This window comes from Oryctolagus cuniculus, chromosome 8 (genome assembly GCF_051225735.1).
Source record: "Oryctolagus cuniculus isolate XC-2025 breed Fujian yellow rabbit chromosome 8, ASM5122573v1, whole genome shotgun sequence".
NCBI lineage: Eukaryota > Metazoa > Chordata > Mammalia > Lagomorpha > Leporidae > Oryctolagus > Oryctolagus cuniculus.
Window position 1 is genome coordinate 13,041,893 of NC_142874.1, and position 24,498 is coordinate 13,066,390.

The following is a 24,498-nucleotide window of genomic DNA, read 5'->3' on the forward strand; positions in this document are numbered from 1 at the left end:
TTTCTCTGCGTGGTGGTCTGCTAAGCCGTGCGGGAGGGGCGTAGGCTTCCCCGCCCCCCACGTCTGCTCCCGCCATGACCCCGGGGGTCTGGTGCAGCACGCCCAGCCCGCATGCCTGGCGTCGCCACGGAGGCTGCGAGTGCAGAAGCCTCATGGGACCCGGCGTGGAGTGCCCCACTGCCCCTGGTGGCCCAGTGTGCGCAGCGGACTTAGGCGCGGGCACGCTGGGCTCCGCGAGGATGGTGCTCTGTGCCTCTGCCTCTCCTGAGACGTCCTTGCCTTCCTCTTGGCGTTGGCTGGTCTCCGAGCTCCCGGGACAGCGTCCAGGAGGCGTGGCCGCTGCCTGAGGACAAGTCCTCGATGTGCCCTCTGACGCTGGCACGAGCGTGTTCTGGACCCGTGCCGTGCCCCCAGGCAGCTGGGGAGTTGTCTGCCGTGTAGTCCGGCGGGCCACCAGGAGAATCTGACCCAGTGTCCTGGATGGGCCAGTTCCCAGTCGTGCGCTCGTGGCCCAGACCAGACCCGGGCTGGTGTGTGGAGCCAGCCACGCGGGCCCGTCTGTCCTCCGTGCCCTGAGTGGGCACAGATGAGAGAGGGCGCGGTTGCTCCGTCCGCTTTTCTCCCCTCTCGCCCCCGTGCGGGGAGCCGTCCAGCGGGGCCTGGCTGGACTGAGCCCGTGCCGGACACGGTGCTCAGTTGCCGTCCTGGAGGGCCCAGAGGATTGCTCGAGGTGTGCCCACCAGGCCCCTCCCCTGAGACAGGGGGCTGGCTGGGTGCCGTCAGGCTCTTTCTTGGCTGCCCCTGGAACCCGGAGGTGGCCCTTGCCTGGTTCCTGGATCCTTTCACTTCCCCTTCCTCGTCGCCTTGCCGTGTGGAAGGGAAGGGCCGCTCTTAGCCCGCCAGCCCTGGCCAAGGAGGGGAACCCACTTGGAGGGTGGGGTGGCACCAAGGCCTTGCGCGGCCCAACGCACAAGGGGGGACGGCGCGGCCTCGCCCTGGCCCCGGTGCCACCAGTTTCCCTTGGTCGGGATTCTTTGTGGCCTAGGCAGGCAGGCGCCCATGCTGTCTCCGCACTGACCTAGGCACCCACCCACATGAGGCGTCGGGAGGTGTGGGGCCGGGAGAACATTTCTCTGCCTGGTTTCCTAGGCGGAGGCAGGTGTGTTGTCGGCAAAGACCCTCACTCAGGCCAAGTGTGTGATGTCTCTTCTTCTTCCGCAGACGCCGAGCCCGGCACCCGAGAACCTTTTCCGGACGTGCCGCTCCCAACCATGACTCCCAGCACCGAGGAGGCTGACCACGACCAAGACCAAGACCACGACCACGACCACGACCACGACCACGACCACGACCACGACCCCGACCACGACCACGGTAGGGGCCCGTGTGCCTTGTGTCCTCTGCCTCTGGGAGCCCGCTGGGCTGCCGGGGCTCCTTGAGCGAGAACGGGCTTTCCTATTGCCTCCGGGACCGGGAAGGTGTCGCCATGCGATTCCTTGTCCTGAAACGCTGGCCTGTGCTCTGGAGCTGCGGGGACGTCCTCGGGGCTCTGCCCGGGAAGGATGTGCTCCCTGGGGAGAGAGGGGCCGCGGTGCGAGTCAGGCGCTCCGAGACGGGGCCGTGTGTCCTCCCGGGTTCTCTGGTTGGCTGCACGCTGCCTGGGCCTGTCCGCAGGTTGTCCGTTTCTCTGCGTGGTGGTCTGCTAACCCGTGCGGGAGGGGCGTAGGCTTCCCCGCCCCCCACGTCTGCTCCGGCCATGACCCCGGGGCTCTGTTGCAGCACTCCCAGCCCGCATGCCTGGCGTCGCCACGGAGGCTGCGAGTGCAGAAGCCTCATTGGACCCGGCGTGGAGTGCCCCACTGCCCCTGGTGGCCCAGTGTGCGCAGCGGACTTAGGCGCGGGCACACTGGGCTCCGCGAGGGTGGTGCTCTGTGCCTCTGCCTCTCCTGAGACGTCCTTGCCTTCCTCTTGGCGTTGGCTGGTCTCCGAGCTCCCGGGACAGCGTCCAGGAGGCGTGGCCGCTGCCTGAGGACAAGTCCTCGATGTGCCCTCTGACGCTGGCACGAGCGTGTTCTGGACCCGTGCCGTGCCCCCAGGCAGCTGGGGAGTTGTCTGCCTTGTAGTGCGGCAGGCCACCAGGAGAATCTGACCCAGTGTCCTGGATGGGCCAGTTCCCAGTCGTGCGCTCGTGGCCCAGACCAGACCCGGGCTGGTGTGTGGAGCCAGCCACGCGGGCCCGTCTGTCCTCCGTGCCCTGAGTGGGCGCAGATGAGAGAGGGCGCGGTTGCTCCGTCCGCTTTTCTCCCCTCTCGCCCCCATGTGGGGAGCCGTCCAGCGAGGCCTGGCTGGACTGAGCCCGTGCCGGACACGGTGCTCCGTTGCCGTCCTGGAGGGCCCAGAGGATTGCTCGAGGTGTGCCCACCAGGCCCCTCCCCTGAGACAGGGGGCTGGGTGCCGTCAGGTTCTTTCTTGGCTGCCCCTGGAACCCGGAGGTGGCCCTTGCCTGGTTCCTGGATCCTTTCACTTCCCCTTCCTCGTCGCCTTGCCGTGTGGAAGGGAAGGGCCGCTCTTAGCCCGCCAGCCCTGGCCAAGGAGGGGAACCCACTCGGAGGGTGGGGTGGCACCAAGGCCTTGCGTGGCCCAACGCACAAGTGGGGACGGCGCGCCCTGCTGCGGGCCCTTGCCCTGGTCCCGGTGCCACCAGTTTCCCTTGGCCGGGATTCTTTGTGGCCTAGGCAGGCAGGCGCCCGTGCTGTCTCCACTCTGACCTAGGCACCCACCCACATGAGGCGTCGGGAGGTGTGGGGCCGGGAGAACATTCCTCTGCCTGGTTTCCTAGGCGGAGGCAGGTGTGTTGTCGGCAAAGACCCTCACTCAGGCCAAGTGCGTGATGTCTCCTCTTCTTCCGCAGACGCCGAGCCCGGCACCCGGGAACCTGTTCCGGACGTGCCGCTCCCAACCATGACTCCCAGCACCGAGGAGGCTGACCACGACCACGACCACGACCACGACCACGGTAGGGGCCCCGTGTGCCTTGTGTCCTCTGCCCCTGGGAGCCCGCTGGGTTGCCGGGGCTCCTTGAGCGAGAACGGGCTTTCCTATTGCCTCCAGGACTGGGAAGCTTCTGCAAAGTGCTTCCTTGTTACCAGAAGGTGTCCTGTGACCTAGGATTTCTCTGTCTTTTGCTTACATAGATCTTTCATTTTTTCCTCCAGTGTTTGTACTGCCTTTAACGCTGCTTTTTCAGTCTGTTTTGCTTCGATTTTCTTCACCTTCCTTAAAGGTTTCCCTTTTTTTTTTTTTTGTCTCTGAGTAGTACAGTTTTCTCTGTCTCTGTGTGCCCATTTTGCCTTTGCACTGTAATATGTACTTTGTTTCCTGTAATTTGCCATGATTCAGGACATTTTTCTCAGTGACCTCTTTGTGTGAATCCAAGATTTTCTGTTTCATTCTGGTTTTTTGTAGGTTCTGTGGTCTCTGTAATCTTGTTACAGATCGTTGTCCCCAAACTTGTAGCGCCCCCATTTGAACTTAGGAACAATCTGTTTGGCTCTTGTGTGGTTTGTGCTTTAGAGTTACTGCTGTTGTTCCTTTTTGACGTGACATTTTTGTGGTGGAATGTTATTGCTAAGTGTCTCCTTTTCTGAAAATATGTCTGTGTTTTCTACCTGTTTTGGAATCTTCATCCTTCTGCTTAACATGGATGCGTTTCTTCAGTGTAGAAGTGCTCGTGTGCAAGTCGTGTCCTCCATGACTGCCTTTTGTCCTCGTGAGTCCTATCATTGGCTGAACACTGCTGCATAACGACTCGGCATTTTTGAATGTTCGCAGAGCCTTTTAGTTTTTCTTCCTTACTCTTTAGTTAGGAAGTTATTTTTTGTTACTCTATACTAATGCTGAATGAAATCTGTCTTCTCAGTCACTCAGTTCAGTATGCCTGGATCCTTCCATGGATGAAATAATAGCAGAACTGTAATCAAGTGTCAAGTCTTCTCGCTGAACCTAATGCTCCAGTGTGCAGTGGAGCCAACCTGCACCTATATTTGCATGTTGTTCCATTCCTGTGTTCCCCATTCGAACATTTGTAAATATAGTAGAAAATTTTTCAGATATTGTCTGAGATGGTACCAAACTAAAAAACACTCTTGGACCACCTGTGACTTTACTTGTCTCCCAGGTAGACACCATTTGTGCCATTTGTATGTTACCAGATCTCTCATTACATCTTTCTCTATTCTTTGGCTGTCTGGAATTGTCTTTGCAATTAGGAGTATCAAGATATGTCCCTGGACAGAAAGAAAACCTTTAAGAATGAGTGGAGCGCAAGAAATGATTTTACTCTAGCTGTTTGAAATCCATGAGCCATTTCCCATAATGCATGTTTGCATGTACAGGAACATGAGTCAGAATTGTCAGGAACATCCATTGTGAGTGTGTTCATCTCTGTGTTTCAGAAATACTGATTTTATTCCTCTCTGATGTGAAAAATCACCGAGGACTTATTTTCTTTCCCTTACCGAAAGACCTGATGATTACATGGGAATCTGACATTTAGGATGGTCTGATAACTGATCAAACTCCAAATGTGTCCAATGATGCTAGCACCAGTCTCCCTTTGGGTACACTTCTGTTCTAACCTCTGTTCTCTTGAGCACTTGATGTGCTCAAATACCAGAATGCCTTACAAGTTCCTTTGATATTCTCTGCTGATCCTTTCTCTGAACACTAGGGGTTGCTTTTTCCATTTTTCCTTTGTGTTTCTTAGGTTGCTGGAAACGTTTGATGTTCTGGCCTGGAAGGATAGAGTTCCTAGGTACAACATTGCCCCTGGGGCACATTTACTGAGACAGCCAGTTTGCTTCCTGTGGCTCTACACTCAGTATGTGCTTCCCAAGATCACAAAGATGTTCAGTTTCTCTCTCCTTATGCTTTTGCAGCTGTTTATGGTCACTGCAATGCTTGGTACACAAGTTCTATACCACCACGTGCCACACACTTTTTTCCTTGTAGTATTCTAGCTTTGCATTTGGTACTTCTGATATGTAGTTGATTCTTAGTTTATGATGTCTCAGAAACCTCCAGAAAGTGTTGATTTTGAGTGCCATTTGCTGGGATGTCAAATCATTGATTTGCTTGTAATAGCAGGTTGAGTGTGTTTTCTCAACCTATCCGAAGACACTTTTAGGTATATCTGCAGCGGAGTCAATCTAACCAACTTGGAAATCCTAACCATTGCCACACATATACTTGGTCCAAATCCTCCATGCGAAGAGAAGGGCATGCCTGAGCTTGGCATGTGTCAACCGTGTCATTTGTATTCTGTCTATTGCTTTACTGAAGAGTCGGCATGGTTGCTTAGTAGCTTGTCGCATCCTATCTACATTTCTGGAGCCCTCCATGAAGGATAAACTTGCCTAAATATTTGCATGACTTTGTCATGTTGAATTTAAGTCTTCAGTTGCTGTCCAGGAGGGACCCGATCCCTGATGGAGTTATCCATGTGGCTCCTGTACTAGGACAGTGGGTTGTGCATCATATTGTTCTTTCGTGGCTCCCACTGGGACATGGAGAGAGCACTTTCTGAATTACTGGATCCTTTCTTTTCATCTATGACTGTTGTCTCATTTTCTCCAAGTGGAAGGGAAATTCTTTAAACTCAAATGATTGCCAAGGACATAAACCTCTAAGAATGATTTTCACCTTGCCAGTTGTTTTTCTCTCAAAACATGACAACATCTCCCCATTTTCTCCTAATTTGGATTTTTGTAGACTTACCCTTATTATGTCTCAGAAAACTTGTGCACATCCACATTATGAGAATGTGTTGTTTGGGTTGGAGATCACTTCTGTTCCTGCTTTCTGACATGGAGTTGGATCTGCATCTGAAAATCTGCTTAGGCAACTTTTGTTTTTTCTTCCACAGGAAGTATGATAGTCTCACTGGAGTCAAACCCAGAATCAGGCATGGTGACTGAGCAGAGCCTTCCAGTGGCAAATGATACCATGCCTCAGCTCAGTAGGGGTCCATATGTTTTATGTCCTCTGATCTATGAGATGCTGAAGATTTCATGTGGCATAAGTTCTGAGAACTCCTCTTCAGTATGTCTGCCATGCTTTCAAGATAATGCTGAGAGCTGCTTTTCCCAGAACGTTTGGCTATGTTTTCTTAATGTTCCTGAAACCTTTAGTTTCTGCCACGGAAGGACGTATTTCCTCGATAGAGATTTGCCCATGTGACACCTGTACAAGACCGTCATGTGGAAGCGCATCATCTCTCACTGGCCAACAGCTGCACATTCTATGGGCACTTTGCAAGTTACCAGAAACTTGGCGATTGTCTATCTTTACCCCTTTGCTATAGCCTAAGGTCATCTGATGCTTTGTTCTCAGCTGCTGTTCAAATACAAATAAAACATCTTGAAGAAATTTAAAATAGGAATTGTTTAACAACTCTCCTATCTATCTGTTTTGTTCTCATGCATTTTCCTTTACTTCTTTTTGGGGTACCATAAAGTTCATGACAATCATCATTATGAATTAAACATGGTGGGATGTAAAATAATTTATTTTACACCATGTGCATATTGATATGGGTCTGTTTTCTGAAAACATCATTAGACAGCCTTAGTTCTTTCCATCAACAGAATAAGTAACACCACAATGGAAATCCAATCAGTGTCAAGGTGTGTGACTGACCATGATCTTCACTGTGTGAATATTCAGCCCGAATCTAGAGTGGGACCACACTTTCCTTTTGCACTTTATCTTCTTAGTTACTGAAAAGCACTTTGGTGTATTTCCTTAGGATTTCTTCTTACTTCCATACAGTTTCTTTAAGTTTACACAAAGAATCCATTTTCAAAATGTTCATGTGACCACTAACTTGACTCGGTCTCTTCGGTTGTTCTCCAGGAAGGATAGAATTGCTCAGCAGAGATTGTCCTTGAGGGCTCTAATCTAAGGCAAAGCTTTTGTTTCATGTTGTTCTCTGTGTGGCTCCCAGCAGAACACGGAATGGGCACTTTCCAAGTTACCGTATCCTTTCCTTTTGTCTATACCTGGCTTTTTCTTTATTGAGGGGTGTTTGCAATTGGTAAGTCACAAACGATATTTAAGGATAAAAATAAGGAATCTAAGGATATATTTGAAATTGGCATTTTTGTTGCTGAATTATTAAATCTATGAGCCGCTTTCTCATTGTACCCATCTTTATAAACCTATGTCTGGCCGGCGCCACGGCTCACTAGGCTAATCCTCCACCTTGTAGCGCCGGCACACCGGGTTCTAGTCCCGGTTGGGGCACTGGATTCTGTCCCGGTTGCCCCTCTTCCAGGCCAGCTCTCTGCTGTGGCCAGGGAGTGCAGTGGAGGATGGCCCAAGTCCTTGGGCCCTGTACCCCATGGGAGACCAGAAGTACCTAGCTCCTGCCATAGGATCAGCGAGGTGCGCCGACCGCAGCAGAGGGTGAACCAATGGCAAAGGAAGACCTTTCTCTGCCTCTCTCTCACTGTCCACTCTGCCTGTCAAAAATAAATAAATAAAAATAAACCTATGTTTATCTTGTGTCAGAAAACTCATGAAAATCTACATTATGAGCATGTATTTCTATGGGTTCAAATAATGTTTTCCTGTTGTCAGTTGATAAAATGATTGTGTTCTGAAAATATCCTAAGAAAACTTTTGATTTACCTTCCACAGGTGATTTAATGCTACCCTGGAGTACGAATCAGTGTAAGGTATGATGACAGAGTAAAAAAATTTTCAATGGCAGCTGAAGCCTTCTGTCCTCTGCATTCTGAGTTACTGAGAGTTCAGTTAGCATCATTCCTTAGTATTTTTCTTCATTTCTATGCACTTCCTTTAACCTAACACTAGGGACTACTTTTCAAAAATATCTGTTTGAGTTTTCTCACTTTGCTTGAAAACCTTAGTTTCCTCACAGGAAGGAGTACTTTAGTAGAGAATTGTCATTGAGGTATCTAAACTAAGACTAGTGTTTTGCTTCTTGTTTTTCTATCATTTGTTTGCTGGAGTACACTGAGTGGGAATGTTCCAACTTGCCAGTTGCTTTCATTTTTTTCCATCCTTTTCCTTTGGCTTTACCAAGGGGTAGTGTAACGGTCAGTACACAATGCATTCAAAGGCAAAAATTAAACAATGTAAGAAGGAAGTTAGCATGAGGACTTGTTTTGCTCCCCCAGATTGTTAAACCTGTGCATCAAGTTTTCATTCATTGTATTTACATAAACTTACCTCTTAGAAGCCTCATGAAGTCCACATCATGGGTGTATTATGTTTCAGTATATTTTTTCTTTTACTGTTGCTCCATGTTGAAATGAATATGTTGTCTTCAAATATACTAAGATAACTCCTGGTTTTTCTTCAACATAAGAAATTTCCCCCACCACTCCAAACCAGAACAGTGTCACGTATATTCACTGACCAAAATCCTCCAGTGGTAGAAGGTGAGAAGTCTGACCTTCTATGGGACCACCCGTGTCTACTGTACTCTGTCTTCTGAGTTACTGGAGAGCACAGTTGACATGATCCCTTAGGATATTTTTTCCCGATAAACTTCATTTCACCTCACAGTATGAACTACATTTTCTAGAATGCTTGCGCATGTTTTCTAATGTTGTTTGACATCCTCAGTTTCTGTGCATGAAGAATGGACGGAATTCCTGGGTAGAGAATTGCCCAAGAGGCACCTAAAATAAGAAAAGTGTTTTGCATTGTTACTCTATCGTTGCCTCACAGTTGCACGCTGCATGGACACTTTTCGTGTTACCAGATAGTATCAGTATCTCCTTACGCCTTTGCCATAATGCAGGGTAATTTCAGTGCTTTCTACACAAATAGTGTTCAAAGGTAAAATAAGACACCTAAAAATGAACCCAGAACATATATTTTCCTTAGCTTTTCTACATGAAGTCTCAGAAACCTCATGAAAATCCCCACTGTAAGTGTAGGATGCTGGTATTTAAAGTAATTTGTTATTACTATCTGATACTGAGATGAGTCTCTTATGAAAATGTTTTAGGAGAGCTTTATTTTTTTCTGCAATGGAATGAATGACACTCCAGGGGAAGCCCACCCAGTGTCAAATATGGTGACTGACAAAAATCTTCCACTGGGAGAGGATATCAGGCCTAACCTTGCAGTGGGCCTACTGATGTTTTCTCTCCTCTTTTTCTTACTTATTATGAGGACAGCTGGCCTGATTCCTTGGGGTTTTCTCTATTTTAAAGATTTTTTAAATTTATTTGAGAGGTAGAATTACAGACAGTGAGAGACAGAGAAAGGTCTTCCATCTGTTGGTTCACTCCCCAAATGACCACACTAGCCAGAGCTGCACCGGTCCAAAGCCAGCAGACAAGAGCTTCTTCCAGGCCTTCCACATGGGTGCAGGGGCTAGAGTACTTGGGCCAACTTCTACTGCTTTCCCAGGCCATGGTGGAGGGCTGGACCAGAAGAGAAGCAACTGGGACTAGGACCGGTACCTATATGAGATGCTGGCGCCGCAGGTGGAGGGTTAACCTACTGTGCCAAAGCACCAGGATTTTATCTTTCTGTACAAATCTTTTAACTTTACACTAAGAATTATTGTGCAGAAATGTTTGTAGAAGTTTTCTAACTTGGCTTGGACTCTTCAGATCCTGTGCAGGAAGCATGGAGTTCCTTGCCAGGGAATTTCCCGTGGGGCACTTAACCTCATCTACTCCATTTTGTATTCCTCCTATTCTATCCTTGACTCCTAGAGAAACACCAAATGGGCACTTTCCAAGTTACCAGACCTTTGATTTTTATCATAATCTTTTTGTCTTCTGAAAGAGTAGTTGCGATTGTTAAGATACAAATAATAGTCAAGGATAAAGGGGGAAAAAACTAAAAATGAATTTAAACAAGAATTTTGTTCTAAAATTATTAAACTATGAGCTTTTTTTCATTATCCATACTTTAAGAAACTGATTTTAATGATGTATCAGAAAACTCATTCAAGTCCACAATAGGAGCCAATTTGCTTGGATTTCAAATTTTTTTGCTGCCATCAGATGGTTGAGATGGGTCTGTTGTCTGAAATATCTTGACAACTTTTGTTTGTCATTCAACAGGTGCTTTGATGCTACCACTGCTGTTGACACAATACCAGGTAGGGTGAATGGCCAAAATCTCGAAATGGCACAGGATGCCATGCCTGAGCCTAGATGGGCCCACCTATGTCTTCTGTCCTCTGCATTCCAAGTGGCTGGAAAACTGAGTTAGGATCTCTTTTTCTTAAGATTTTCTTTTCTTTTCTCTGTATTTTACTTAACATAAGACTAAGGACTACTGTTTCAAAATGTTTGTTTTTAAACTTTGCTTGAAATATCTTCAGTTTCTTCCCCTGGTGGGTGAACTTCCTTGGTAGAGAATTGCCCATGAGGCCCATAAACTAAGACTACATAGTCTTCATGTTTTCTTCACACTTGTTGGCAGTACAACACTGAATTCACATTTTCCAAGCTACAAGTTTGTTTCATTTTTTTCTTTGCCTTCATTAAAAGTAGTTCTAATGCTGCAAGACAATTTGGTATTCAAAGACAAAAACTAAAATATAAGAATCAAGGTACAATAGGAAGTTGTTTTGGTCCAACAAAGCATTTACGCTAGGTATCAATTTGCTCATCAGTTGTATCTTTTCATAAGCTTATCTCTAAGCTGTCTCAGAAACCTCCTGAAATCCACACCATGAGTGTATCATGCTCTCACCTAACATTATTTTTCCTGCTCCCTGGTGTTTCTTCAGCAGAACAAATTACCCTGCTACTGCAGACCAGACCAGTGTCCAGTATAATGACCGAGTGAATTCTCCAGCCGGAGAGGATGCCAAGCCTGCGCTTGGTATGGGCCCAACCAGTGCACTGTCCTCTGACTTCTGAGTTACAGAAGAGCACAGTTACCATGACTGCTTAGGGTTTTTTCCCCATGCACTTCATTTAACCTCACAGGAAGGACTGCTTGCACAAGTTTTCTGTTTTTGCTTGACACATTCAATTTCTGTCCAAGAATGGATGGAATTCCTGAGTAGAGAATTGCCCAAGAGGCCCCTACACCAAGACAACCATTGTGCATCAAGTGGTTCCATGTGTGTTCACAGTTGCACACTGAATGGACACTTTCCAAACTACCAGGTCCTTTCAGTTTACCTGCCCTTATTCTTTTGCTTCATCAGGGGTTAATTCCAATGCTTTGTACACAAAGAGTATTCAAAGATAAAGGTAAATCTTCTAAAAATGAAGAGTGGGGATTTGTTGGGTTCAGAAAGTATAATATCTATGGTTTTTTCATAACACATATTTTCCTTAAATTGTCTGCATGAAGTCTCAGAAACCTCATGAAAACACTCCTTTATGAGTGTGTGACACTTGGCTTTAAAGTACTTTTTTTGCCACTCTCTCTCTCATACTGAGTTTACTTTATGAATATGTCCTAAGAAAACTTAGGTTTTATCTTCAGTGAAATAAATAATGCCACTCCTGGAATCTGACCCCATGTCAAGTAGGGCGATTGACCGGAATCCTGCATTGGAAGAGGATTCCAGGGCACAGCTGTGTCCTCTGTCCGCTGTTACTCAAGAGCTCCATTGGCATGGTATCTCAGGGCTTCCTCTTAACTTCTCCTCAGTAGTGCCAGCAAGCACTCTGCAAACCTAGGTTGTTATTGGCAAAAGGCAATTTTTTTACAGGGTGAAGTTTGGTTCATCACCTGGAGACATGTATTATCAGTTCCTTCTCATGTGTGTCTTTTGGTTTAATGATGTTTACCTCATTTCTTAGGGGAAATCTTGAGGGCAGTTCTTTAATCAGGAATTGGGATATCTCCAGAATCTGAGAATATTATTTCACTTTTTATTTCAACAGAAATGGAACCATCTCATCATATCTGGTGCTTTGGAACAACAGTAATCGACCCTATAAAGCAAGCTGCAAAACTCACATCTAGAAGGGGGCCGCCCAACTCTCCAAAATGAATCATTTTATTTCATTCAATGGTAGCATATTCACAGCTGGACATCACTAATTTCCCTACACTCTACCATGAAGCTAAGAGTGTTTTTAGAAAAAAAATTGACAGATTTTTCTTTCTGTCCAGAAATAAACAAATTGGCTTGCAACTGACTTCAAAGGAGTCATGTTTTCTGACTGTGCGGAAATCATGTTGTACACTTCACACTTCACAAACTTATTCAAAAAGGAATATGGAATGATCTGATTCCAAAATTTTCAGCTCAACCCATTTCAGTCTTGAATTTCCAATTCCATTGTTCAAGGGGACATGCAACAGTTACTATAAAATCAGTATTTAAGAATACAGTGAAATATATAAAAACAATGAAAATATGAGCTGATATTGGCACAAAAAATTTAAACCCACACATAATTTTTTTCATGGTAGCATTTTCATACATTTTTTTTTCATCATGAAGTCACAGAAAGTTCATGAAAGCTCATATTCTAAAATCTCATCAAAATTTGATAAAGATGCATACCATAAAATCCTTTGAATGGATTTAAAATCGTGTTCATACCAAATCACAGTTTGGTAGTTTCAAACCACATCCATCTGTTGATATTCATGCCACGTAAGTTGCTAAATGCCACAAGTCAGAACTTTTTGTTAACCCTAGAGAATCAGTTGATGACACCAACACACCTCTGCTCCTTGCTAGGTTTCTGAATTCTCTGTGTTATGTTCCCACAGCAAATCATTGACTCTCTCCATTAATCCCCATTTATTTCATAATCTTTGAAAAGAGAATTTGATACAGTGTCTGGCATTTTGAAAATGGAACTACCTGGTACATAACAAATATGTGGCAATTATTTGACTGCTTTAATATTTTCAAAAAGATTATTTATTTAACAGGCAGAGTTAAGAGTGAGAGAGAGGGAGAGAGTGAGAGGGAGAGAGGGAGGGAGAGGAACGGAGCAGGAGGGAGCGGGAGGGAGATGGGGAGAAAGAGAATCTTTTACCAACTGGTTCACTCACCATATTGCCACAAGGTCAGGCTGGGCCATGCTGAAGCCATGGAGGTTGAGGCAACAGAGGTGGGTCCCCAATACTGGGTCAGGACTGAGAAGGTTGCCCCCATGTCAGTAAAAAAAAGTAATTGGCCTACCTGATAGCATCACAGTTAACCTGGGCTCCTATGGAGTGATGGCCATAGTTCGGTGGTGGGAGTCCAGGCTCCTTCAGTCCTCAATAGCTAGCCCTAAAAGGTCAACCCAGGGCATAGGTGGGGTGGATGGCCTACTGACTCAATTAGGATGGGCAAGAGGACAGCCCATTCCTCAATGGCCCTTCTGGCAACATTTAGGACAAAGAGCCAGTGGGTCTCTAGGGTTGGGAAATGCTCTGGCCCAGTGGCTCATTTGGCCATATTTAATTTATTTTTTTGACAGGCAGAGTTAGAGAGAGACAGAGAGAAAGGTCTTCCTTCCTTTGTTTCGCCCCCTAAATGGCTGTCACGGCCGGCGCGCTGTGCTGATCTGAAGCTGGGAGCCAGGTGCTTCCCCCTGGGCTTTCCATGCAGGTGCAGGTCCCAAGCACTTGGGCCATCCTCCACTGCTTTCCTGGGCCACAGCAGAGAGCTGGACTGGGAGAGGAGCAACCAGGACAGAATCTGGCAACCCGACCGGGACTAGAACCTGGCGTGCCAGCACCACAGGTGGAGGATTAGCTTAGTGAGCCACGGCACCAGCCAACTGGAGCTTCCTTAAATCCTCCTGTGGGATGGGGGCGGGTATTGGCTCAACCGCCATGACTCTTGGGCCGGGCTGTGGAGCTGTCCTCAGGGCCCTGCATGTGGCTCTGTCTCCAGGAGCCCGGAGCACAGCTGGACCCCCCACTCTGGCAAGATGAGCTGTGTCCCTGCCTGCCCAGGGGGCCTCTCCCTGAATGACCCCACACAGGCTCCTGGCCTGATGACCACAGCTGTCTTCAGACAAGACCCTCATAGGACTGGGGGGGTGGGGCTCCCACCTGTATAAGGGCAGGGCTAGAGGGAGGTGGGGCTGTGGGAGACCATGCGCAGTGAAGGCCAAAGCCAGCCGGGCATTGGATCTGAGGACACCTGGAAGGCCCAGGTGCCCTGAGCCCATTTGTGGGGGCCAAGTTGACTCCTGTGAGTAGGGGTGGGTGCAGAGGCAGGTTCTGGAGGTCCCAGGGGCAGAACTCAAGTGCAAGTGAGTGTGGGGTTTTGCAGTCCTAGCCTCGGGCCAACAGAGGGGTAGCAGGACACAGAGCATTGTTACCTGTGGGCTCTGGTGGCGGGGGGGGGGTGTCCCATGCTCATCCCCTGCTGTGGCTGCCATAAATGAGCACCTGGGTCCCCATGCAGAGCAGAGATGGGTTTGTCTCAGCTCTAGAGGCTCGCAGTGGAGGCCCAGGTGCAGGCTGTTCAAGCTCTGGGGAGGCTGCACTGTGCTTCCAGCTGCTGCCTCCCCTGGATGCTCATGGGACAGAATCGGGACAGCCGAATCTCATGGGGAAGGGGCCAGTGGCCCAGGGACAGGAAACACAGGGAACCCCTGCCACCTCTTTAGAAACAGCACTCCTAGTCCCCGAGTGCCTGGCCCAGACTTCATGTCTGCCCCAGCCCTCACCATCACCTTAGGTGAGGATCCATTCCAGCCATTAAGGAGGGACTAAGATGCTGGTAATCAGCCAATGCACTATTTTTTATTTTATTTTATTATTTATTTACTTGAGAGTAGAGTTAGGGTGAGAGGGAGAGACAGAGAGAAAGGTCTTCCGTCCGTTGGTTCATTTCCCCAAATGGCCACAATGGCCGGAGCTACAGCGATCAGAAGCCAGGAGCCAGGTGCTTCTTTCTGGTCCCCCATGCAGATGAGGGACCCAAGCACTTGCGCCATCTTCTACTGCTTTCCCAGCCGACAGCAGAGAGCTGGATTGGAAGAGGAGCCTCCAGGACTAGAGCCGGCGCCCACATGGGATCGGGCAGCGCAGGCAGAGGATTAGCCTACTGTGCCACAGCGCCGGCTCCAGCCAATGCACCATTAGGGTCAGGAAGTCAGGTGGGGTAGGTGACAGGAACAGCATGGGACCCGGAGTTGGTGCCAGTGGTCCCCAGAGATGGGAGAGTGAGGCAGGCATCAGGGCCTGTGCAGCCCGTGGGGCTATGCAGGAGGAGCCAGAGGTGTCCCCAGCTATGCCATGGCCCAGGCTGCCGAGTCCCTTCCCTCTGGGGCGAGGAGACTGGAGCTGAGCTCAGCTTCACCAGGCACCCTACAGGACAGATGGTGGCTGTGGAGAAGCATCGGCAGTGGAGCAGCCGGGACTCGAACCGCCGTCCCTAGGTCACAGCCTGGAGAGGCCGCACTGCCAGCGGCCCTGGGGCGTCGGACGCTGGACGCCGCAGGCAGCATGCCGGTGCGTCCCATGGCGCCATGGCGGCCGCCGTGGGGAGTGCGCCTGCGCCCGGCGCTGTGCCCCGGAAGTGGCCCCTCGTGGCCCGCGGCGCTCAGGTAGGAGTCCTTGCCGGTCCCGTCCGCTGCTGCCGGAGAGCCCGCGCGAGCCGTCGGGAGCCGTCCTGGACGCTGCCGGCGGAGCCTGCGGGAGACCCAGCGCCCCCGGGGTCAGGCCGGGCTCAGAGAGGCTGCGGCCCGAGGCTGCCGCGCCGTTTCCCAGGCGCGGTTCTCTTCTTCGGCCCCTCGTGGAAGCAGCGGCCTTCGCGGGCCCCTGTGCCGCCCGCCAGCAGACCGGGCCCCCTTGGCGGTGAGTGACGCGGGGCTGTTGGGGTTTCCCGCTGCGAGTCTTCGCTGCCGGCGTGCCTGTTGCTCTCGGGTCCCGAAGGCGCGGGTGGAGTCGTGGTCTTGCTGTGTGGACGGTCGGTCTGGAACTTTCCCCAGTGTGCGAGCAGCTGTGCCAGAGCAGAGGGGCTCCGTCTCCTCCCGGAGCGGCCCCGCGTTCCCGTCTGTTTGCGTTTTGATGGCCCAGCCGCCCTGCTCGAGACCCCCGAGACTGCTGACGGGGAGGAATAAGAGCGAAAACGCTCCTCTGTTTCCTGGTCTAGGAGGACAGTTTCCGGTTAACTGGCATTTGGTGTGATGTTAGCGCTCTGTGGGTTTTCAGTGAGAGGCCATTGTCAAGCCGAGGTTTAGCTTCTGTTCCTGATTTGATGATTCCTTTTTTTTTTTTTAAGATCGCCAAAGCGGTGGGAGTTTTTGTGAAATAGGTTTTCTGTGTCTATAGGGATACTTTGTGGGCTTTCCCCATGTTTATTCTGTTCTGTGATATATTGATTGTGTATGGTAGCCATCCTTGCATTCCCGGAGTACCTCTCAGTTGCACCCAGCGTGCTAAGCTTTGGTTGTGCTTCAGGAGCGCGTTTGGTAATATTTTGTTGAGGAAAGTGACAGCGCAGTCATGACAGATACGTATGTGCCGTTTTCTTTATGATGCGTTTGTTTTGGATGTTGGGAAAAAGTTGGTCTGATGGGATAAGATGGAAGATTTTTCCCCTTCATCTCCTTTTTGGAAGGGTTTGCAAATCACGGGTTTTAACTATCCTTCACACAGGAGTTCTGTGTTAATAGGCTAGGTGATGCATATATTATCAAGTTCGATATAAACTCTAGTAGTTGGCCTTGATGTAGTAGTTTATTTATAGCTATGTCTTCCTTTTTTTTTATAAAGTTCTTATTCATTTATTTGAAATTCAGAGTTACATTCAGAGAGAGAGAGAGAGAGAAAGAGAAAGTAAGTCTTTCATCTGCTGGTTCTCTCCAAATTGGCGCAGTGATGGGGGCTGAGCAGATCCGGAGCCAGTATTCAGGAGCCAGGGGCCCAGTGGCAGGTTCTCAGAATGGGGCACCAGATAAAGTCCCTGGCTTCTGTTTCAGCCTGGCCCAGCCCTGGCCTTTGTAGCCACTGGGAGGGGGCGAACCACCAGATGGGCAATCACTGAGAGAGAGCAAGAGTGCTCGTGATGCCCCATGCACTGCTTCTCTCCCCAAGTGGCTTCAAAGGCCAGTGCCGGGCCAGGCAGAAGCCAGGAGGCAAGAACTCCATTCAGGACTCCCAGGAGGGAAGGAGGCAGGTTCCAAGTACCTGGGCCATCAGCAGCTGCCTCCCTCGGTCCCATCCTGGAGTAGCGGGACTGGAATCGGCTCTTGAGCGCCCCACACTGGACGTAGCAGCATGCAGATGTGTCCCATGGCGCCATGGCAGCTGCCTGTGGGGAGTGAATTTGCGCCCTGCGCTGTGACCAGGAATTGTACCCGTAGGTACATCTGCTCAGCCATCCTCAGATGGAAGTCTGCTCCTCATCTGTTCCTGCCCAAAAGCCTGTTCAAGTCTTGAGGAGCCGTCCTCGATGCTGCTGGCGGAGCCTGAGTGAGACCCAGTGCCTCCGGGGTCAGGCCTGAATCAGAGACACTGCAGCCCGAGACAGCCGCGGCAGGTACCTTGCCCTTCTGGAAATGTGTAGGCGCGGTCCTCTTCTTGGGCAGCTTCCGGAAGTCTACCCCTCGGGCCTCGGCTCCTGTTCCAGAGGAGCAGAAACGCTCTTTGGTGAGTTGGGCGCGATGGCCTTGCTGTCGTCACGGGGTAGATGGGGCCTGGGGTGCAGATAGCAGGCAAGGGGTGTGCATGTGAGGGGTGGAGGGGAGAGGAGGAGGAGAGAGGCGGCCAAGGGAGATTCGGGAGGAGAGAGGAAGGGGGAGAAGGAAAAGGTGGCGTGAAGGTGGGGTGGCGTGGAAGGAAGGGGAAGGAAGGCATGTGGGGCAGCGTCGAGGGAGGGCGAGTGTGACAGGAGTGCCGGTGGGTGGGTGGAGGCGGGGGTTGGGAGAGGAAGAACTTTTCCTACGGCCTGGGTTCTGTTTTGGGGGTTTCCTGGCCCTGGCCGGAAGCAGTTTTGGCTGCGTCTGTGAGAAGCGGCCTTGACTCCCGGCCTCTCTTCTCTGGGTGGTTCTGAACTGTAATGTGTGTGCGGGAAAGCTGGCCTGGGGCACTCGAATTAACTTGCACGTAATCCGGTGAATTTTCACAGACCGCACACAAGGACTAGAAAGCAGAAGCTTAGAGAAACCCCAGGAATCCCTTTGTGCTCTGTTCCAGCCTGTCCAAGGTTCTGACGCCTCATGGTAAGTACTGGATTGTTTTTTCTTTTTAAAGACTGGTGTGAAAGGCAGAGTTACAGATGAGGCAGTGGTGGAGAGAGAGTCAGTGTATGGGTTCACACCCCAGGTGGCTACGATGTCCTGGGGCTGCGCCAGGCTGAAGCAGAAGCCAGGTACTTTATCCAGGACTCCAGTGTGGGTTCGGGTGCCCAAGTCCTTGGGCCTCTTGCTCTGCTTTCCTAGGCTTGTTAGCAGCCAGCTGTATCACAAGTGCAACAACCTGGGCATTTGGGGGAGGGTGTGGGGGCGGGCCGAGCCGTGGCAGAGTGGATGAAGCTGCTGCCTGAAGTAGCAGCATCCCATATGGGTGGTGGTTCAAGTCCCAGCACCTCCGCTTCCGTCCCAGCTCTGCTGTGGCCCGGCCCAGCAGTAGAAGAGTGCCCAAGTCTTTGGTCCCCTGCGACTGTTTGGGAATCCTGGAGGAAGCTGCAGGCTCCTGGCTTCAAATCTGCTTAGCTCACATCTGCTCAGGCTGAAAATGGAGAGAAGTGGAGAAAGTTTACAGGTGGCACTGATGGCTTGATGGAAATAAAGGAGTGAGAATGATGCTAGGGTTTGACTTGAGCTGCTGGTGAAATGGTGGGTCAGTTATTGCAGGGGAAGATAGGGGGCCAGAGCAAGAGGTTTCATGGGGAAATCAGCAGTTTGGTTTTGATACATTGAGTTTCCTGTGTGTGTGGTTGTGGTTGTGTAAGGACAGATGTTGATGGAATGGTATGACTTTTTATTTTAGACAATTGGGATAGATTTAAATCCAGAGTGAATTTCTGGGAGCAGCTATTGCAGTTATGTAGGTGACACGATGAGACTCTGAACTGGGACAGTGGCTGTGCAGGGGGAGGATGTGCAAGGTCTGTGTGAAATAGGACCAGTTGGCCTTAGTGACATCAGTTGTAGCTACTGGTACAACTTAAGCAATTGAACTTAGGTAACATTGGTGGTTCAGGATAACTCTTAGTTCTAATGCTTGGTGATTAGTGGTGCCGGCCTGTCAGGAGAAGGAAGAAGGGAGTGAGTGAGCTCAGCCCAGGAGGTGTGGAGTTTTCCGCCTGTGGGCTCTCACAGGGAAGACACCTGGCAGCCTGCCTGGGCTGTGAGCATGGAAAGGGAGACTCACTGCTCCTAGGATGTCAAATGTGTATATGATTGCTTTGGAACCTTAAGAGTTGCTGGTTTAGCTTCAGACTTAGTAATCTGGGGTTGCATTGAGAAAAACAGCATTGAAAGAAATGCTCCCAAAGGAAATTAGATATTGCATTCTAGGATCACAAAACAGTTAGTGCTTTATGATCCACTTATTCTGCAATCTTCTACTCTAAAGAAATAAAAATGCAAACAAACATTCACGTGCAAAGATGTTTAAAATCACCTTAGTTGTAATGAAGAATGGGATAAATGCACAGAAGGTAATCCTCCATGTTAGCATGCTCATTCTAGTGAAGGGGTTATGGTGGCTTCTATCCTCTCCTTTTTGAATGATTGTGATTTACAGTTTTTCAAACCTGAGCATGTCTTCCTTTCTGATGAGGGAGGAAAAATGAAGTTAGGAATAATATATACATGGAAAAGAATAATATATAAGTAAGTAGCAAATTCTGCTGCATCCATAGAGTAAAATGTTAGAAAGCTATTTTTTTTAAGATTGTATTTATTTATTTATTTGAAAGGCAGAGTTACAGACAGTGAGAGGGAGAGACAGAGAGAAAGGCCTTCCATCTGGTGGTTCACTCCCCAAATGGCCACAACGGCTGGAGCTGTGCCGATCCGAAGCCAGGAGCCAGGAGCTTCTTCCTGTCTCCGGCATGACTGCAGGGGCCCAAGGACTTGAGCCATCTTCCCCTGCTTTCCCAGGCCATAGCAGAGAGCTGGATCGGAAGAGGAGCAGCTGGGACTAGAACCGGTGCCCACATGGGATGCAGGCGCTGCAGGCAGAGGATTAACCCACTGACCCACAACGGTGGCCCTGAAAGCTATTTCTTTTGTTATGAAAAGTTTTTAAGTAGGTGGGTAAATGCTTATAAAGTGTTAAGGATCACCTCTTAGTTGCGCCTATGATTATATGAGCATATGCGTCCTCTGTTGGTAAGCTGGCATCAAAAGGGGTTTTCGTGGGATTGATTTTGAATACTTGTTTTCTTATTTTCCAAAATAGTTTTAAATACATTTATTTTCCTTTTTCTTTTTTAATAGGTTTTTTGACTTCTATTTTAACTTGAAAAATTTTGTTCTATTCCTGTTGATACTACCATTTGAAAAACTACACATATGCTCTACTGTAGAAACATACACACATAATTTAGTTTTTCAACTTCTATTTAATAACTATAAATTTCCAAAGCACAACATTGGGATTATAGCAGCTTTTCCCCCAATAACATCCATCCCACCCACAACCATCCCATCCCCCACTCCTTCTCCCGTCCCATTCTTCATCAAGATTCATTTTCAATTCTCTTCATGTATAGAAGATCAAATTAGTATATACTAAGTAAAGATTCCAACAGACTGCCCCCGCACAGACACACAAAGTATAGAGTACTGTTTGAGTAGTAGTTTTAGCATTCATTCACAGAGTACAACACATTAAGGATAGAGATGTTACATGGGGAGTAAGTGCACAGTGACTCCTGTTGTTGATTTAACAATGGACACTCTTATTGATGACGTCAGTAATCACCAGAGGTTCTTGTCATGAGCTGCCAAGGCTATGGAAGTTCCTCTGGAGTTCACCAACTCTGATCTTCTTTAGACAAGGCCAGAGTCAAAGTGGAAGTTCTCTCCTCCCTTCAGAGAAAAGTACCTCCTTCTTTGCTGGCCTGTTCTTTCCTCTGGGATCTCACTCACAGCGTTCTTAAATTTAGGTTATTTTTTTTCTTTTGCCAGAGTGTCTGGACTTCCCATGCCTGAAATACTCTCATGGGCTTTACAGCCAGATCCGAATGCTTTAGGAGCTGATTTGGAGGCCAGGGTGCTGTTTAGGGCTTTGGCCATTCTATGAGTCTGCTGTGTATCCTGCTTCCCATGTTGGATTGTTTTCTCCTTTTTAATTCTATCAGTTAGTAGAAGCAGACACTAGACTTGTTTATGTGATCCCCTTGACATTTAATCCTCTCATTATGATCAATTATGAACTGAAGCTGATCACTTTAGACTAGTAAGATGGCATTGGTACATGCCACATTGATGGGGATTGAATTGGAATCCCCTGGCATGTTTCTAGCTCTACCATTAAGGGTAAGTCTGAATCAGCATGTTCTGGACTGTACATCTCCTCCCTCTCTTATTCCCACTCTTATATTTAACAGGAATCATTTTTCAGTAGAATTTAAACACCTAAGAATAATTGTGTGTAAATTAAAGAGTTCAACCAATGCTAATAAGTAGAACAAACTACTACTAAAAGGAATAAAGTAGTAAGGTGTTCCTGGACAGTCAGGACAAGGGCTGATCAAGTCATTGTTTCTCATCTGAGATATTTCTATCACCAAACGTTTCCTACCAGTGATATTCAACCTTTTTTTTTTTTAAGATGTATTTATTTATTCATGTGAAAGGCAGAATTACAGAGAGGCAGAGGCAGACAGAGAGGTCTTCCATCTGCTGGTTCACTCCCCAGATGGCCACAATGGTCAGAGCTGTGCCGATTAAAAGGCAGGAGCCAGGACCTTCTGGGTCTCCCATGTGGGTGCAGGGGACCAAGGACTTGGGCCATCTTCTGCTGCTTTCCCAGGCCACAGTAGAGAGCTGGATCGGAAGTGGGGCATATGGGATTCAAAGCGGCACCCACATGGGATGCCGATGCTGCAGGTGGTGGCTGTATCTGCTACACCACAGCGCCAGCCCCTCAACCTCTATCGTTTTTACCTTCAGCTTTTGAAACATTTTTGGCCATCATTACTTCAGTATTGCCGCTGTTCCTTCCTTTCTTCTTCTAGTATTCCTGCTTTGTGTGTGTCATACCTTTGTAATTGTCCCATAACCTTAGGCATTCCATTAGCGTTTTCCCCATTTCTTTCTTTGGTTTTTAGTTTAGGAAGTTTTTATTGATACACACCCGCTCACGGATTGTCTTCTCTCTAGTGTCTAGTCTGATAATGAGCCCCTCCAAGACATTCTTCGTTTCTGTCTCAGTGGTTGTTTTGATCTGGCAGTCCCTTTTGATTCTTTGAGAGTTTCCATCTATCTGTTTGCATTATTCATGTGGTCTTGTATATTGTCCAATTTTTCTATTACAGTTGTTTTAATAACCCAGTCAGACGGCTCCAGAATCTTTGCCATGGTAGGGCCTGGTTTTGATGCTTGCTTTGTCTCTTCAGACTATGCATTTTTCTTGCTTTAACTTTTTTTTTTTTCTGAAAGCTGGACACAATGTATCAGGTAATAGAAAGCAAAGTAAGTGCGTCTCTTAGTGTGAGGTTTATGTTCCTCTGGGTGGGAGTTAGGCTATTTAATGTTTGCTTTGCTGTAGGTATCAGAGGTTTCATTTTCCTTTTGGGCCTTTATTTTGGTGTCTCACACTCTTTTTTGGGGTTTCCCTAGAAATTGCTTCTTAAATAGAACCTGTGTCTGGTATAGATCTGGAGCCCGGGTGATGTGCTAAAGTATTGAAGGAAGAAAGCGTGTATAACCTTAGGATTGAATATTTGGTTTCATTGGCCTTCACCCCTAGCCTGTAGCTTTCACAATACTTTTCTAGCCTTTTTCTTTGCTCTTTTATCCCCTGTGTAAGACAGCAAGACTTCCAGGGGCAGGAGTTGGTTAATTGCCCTTCCCCAAGGTCGATTAGGCTCTAAGGTAGAGTGGTCTCCTTGTTCTCAAGTGGAGAACATATAGGCAGGGCTATTTCAAAATGATGGCCTTTCCTCTCCCCTGCGGTCTGTATATGTATGTGTGGTGTACATGGCCCGTAATTTCTTTCTTCAGTCTTCAGGAGAGCGGCATTTTGGTTGATTGCCTATCTTTGCTGTTGTGAAATGAGCTGCAGTAAATATGACTCTTCCATATGCTGATTTCCTTTCCCTTGTGTATATTCCCCGGGGTGGAATGGCTGGTTTGTCTATATTCAGGTTTCTGAGGTTTCTCATACTGTCTCCCACAGTGGCTATACCAGTTTACATTCCCACCAACAGCGGAGCAGGCCGCCTTTCCCCCCCTGACATCCTCAAGGCTGTTGTAGTATCGCTGTGCATTTCCATGATGGCTAGTGACCCTGAGCATTTTTGCATGTGTTTGTTGGCCATTTGGATTTCCTTTCTTGAACCATGCCTGCGGAAGTCCTTGGCCCGTTTCTTGAGTGGGTGGTTTGTTTTGCTGCTGTTGAGTTTCTTGAAAACCTCTGGTAGTGAATCCTTTACCAGGTGCATACTTTGCAGATAATTTCTCCCATTCTGTTAGTTGCCTCTGCGCTTTGCCGAGTGTTTTGCTTGCAGTGCAGAAGCTTCTCAATTTGGTTTTTTGCTTTTTGCCCTCTTCTATTCCTTTCTTTAATCTGTTGTGATTCTCAGATAGTGGACATCCTTGGTTAAAATGGTCCCCAGAGCCTGTATTTTCTTTGTAGCTATGTGGACAGGATTGGTCCTAGAAGTTCTTTCTGAGCCACGGCACTGTCTGCGTATACAAAGGCTGTTGATTTTCTATCCTGCCACTTTACCAAACTCTACTCTGAGTTGGTCCCGGCCTTAGTAGCCACCTGGGGGTTGAACCCCCAGAGGGACGATCCGTGAGAGAGAGCAAGAGGCAAGAGGGCTCGCGATGCCCGGTGCTCTGCTTCTCTCCCCAAGCGGCTCCAACGGCCAGCGCCGGGCCAGGCAGAAGCCAGGAGGCTTGACCTCCATTCAGGGCGCCCAGGAGGCCGGGAGGCGTGGTCCCTGGGTCACAGCCTGGAGAGGCCGCCCCACCAGCAGCCCTGGGGCGTCAGACGCTGGACGCCGCAGGCAGCGCGCAGATGCATTCGTGGCGCCACGGCGGCCGCCAATGGGGAGTGCGCCTGCGCCCGGCGCTGTGCCCCGGAAGTGGCCCCTTGTGCCCCGGAAGTGGCCCCTTGTGGCCCGCTGTGCTCAGGTAGGAGTCCTCGGCGGTCCAGTCTGCTGCTGCCGGAGAGCCCGCGCGAGCCGTCCGGAGCCGTCCTGGACGCTGCCGGCGGAGCCTGCGGGAGACCCAAATCCCCCGGGGTCAGGCCGGGCTCAGAGAGGCTGCGGCCCGAGGCTGCCGCGGCAGGTACCTTGCCCTTCTGGAAATGTGTAGGCGCGGTCCTCTTCTTGGGCAGCTTCCGGAAGTCTACCCCTCGGGCCTCGGCTCCTGTTCCAGAGGAGCAGAA

The 24,498-nt window shown here is 49.0% G+C and overlaps 1 protein-coding gene and 1 long non-coding RNA gene across 10 annotated transcripts in view; both read left to right on the forward strand.

Annotated features, from left to right (window-relative positions):
• The first annotated feature begins 1,226 nt into the window (after window positions 1-1,226).
• LOC103346230 (uncharacterized) lies at window positions 1,227-12,158 on the forward strand. Its single transcript, XR_016211590.1, has 5 exons — window positions 1,227-1,374; window positions 2,912-3,016; window positions 7,699-7,736; window positions 10,113-10,150; window positions 11,901-12,158. It is a non-coding gene; the product is annotated as an uncharacterized LOC103346230 (long non-coding RNA).
• A 1,872-nt stretch (window positions 12,159-14,030) lies between these two features.
• LOC108176049 (uncharacterized) overlaps window positions 14,031-24,498 on the forward strand; it is a 384,299-nt gene continuing 373,831 nt past the window's right edge. For 4 of the 9 annotated variants that reach the window (XM_089301932.1, XM_089301934.1, XM_089301933.1 and 1 more), the window contains exons 1-3: window positions 14,743-15,777; window positions 17,289-17,574; window positions 18,053-18,146. In XM_089301932.1, the coding sequence (XP_089158058.1) occupies window positions 15,450-15,777; window positions 17,289-17,401 (441 nt within the window). In that variant the 5' untranslated portion in view covers window positions 14,743-15,449 and the 3' untranslated portion in view covers window positions 17,402-17,574; window positions 18,053-18,146. Of the gene's footprint in view, window positions 14,165-14,742; window positions 15,778-17,288; window positions 17,575-18,052; window positions 18,147-24,498 lie in introns of those variants that run through there. The other 5 variants (XM_089301936.1, XM_089301938.1, XM_089301937.1 and 2 more) reach the window with 2 other exon arrangements.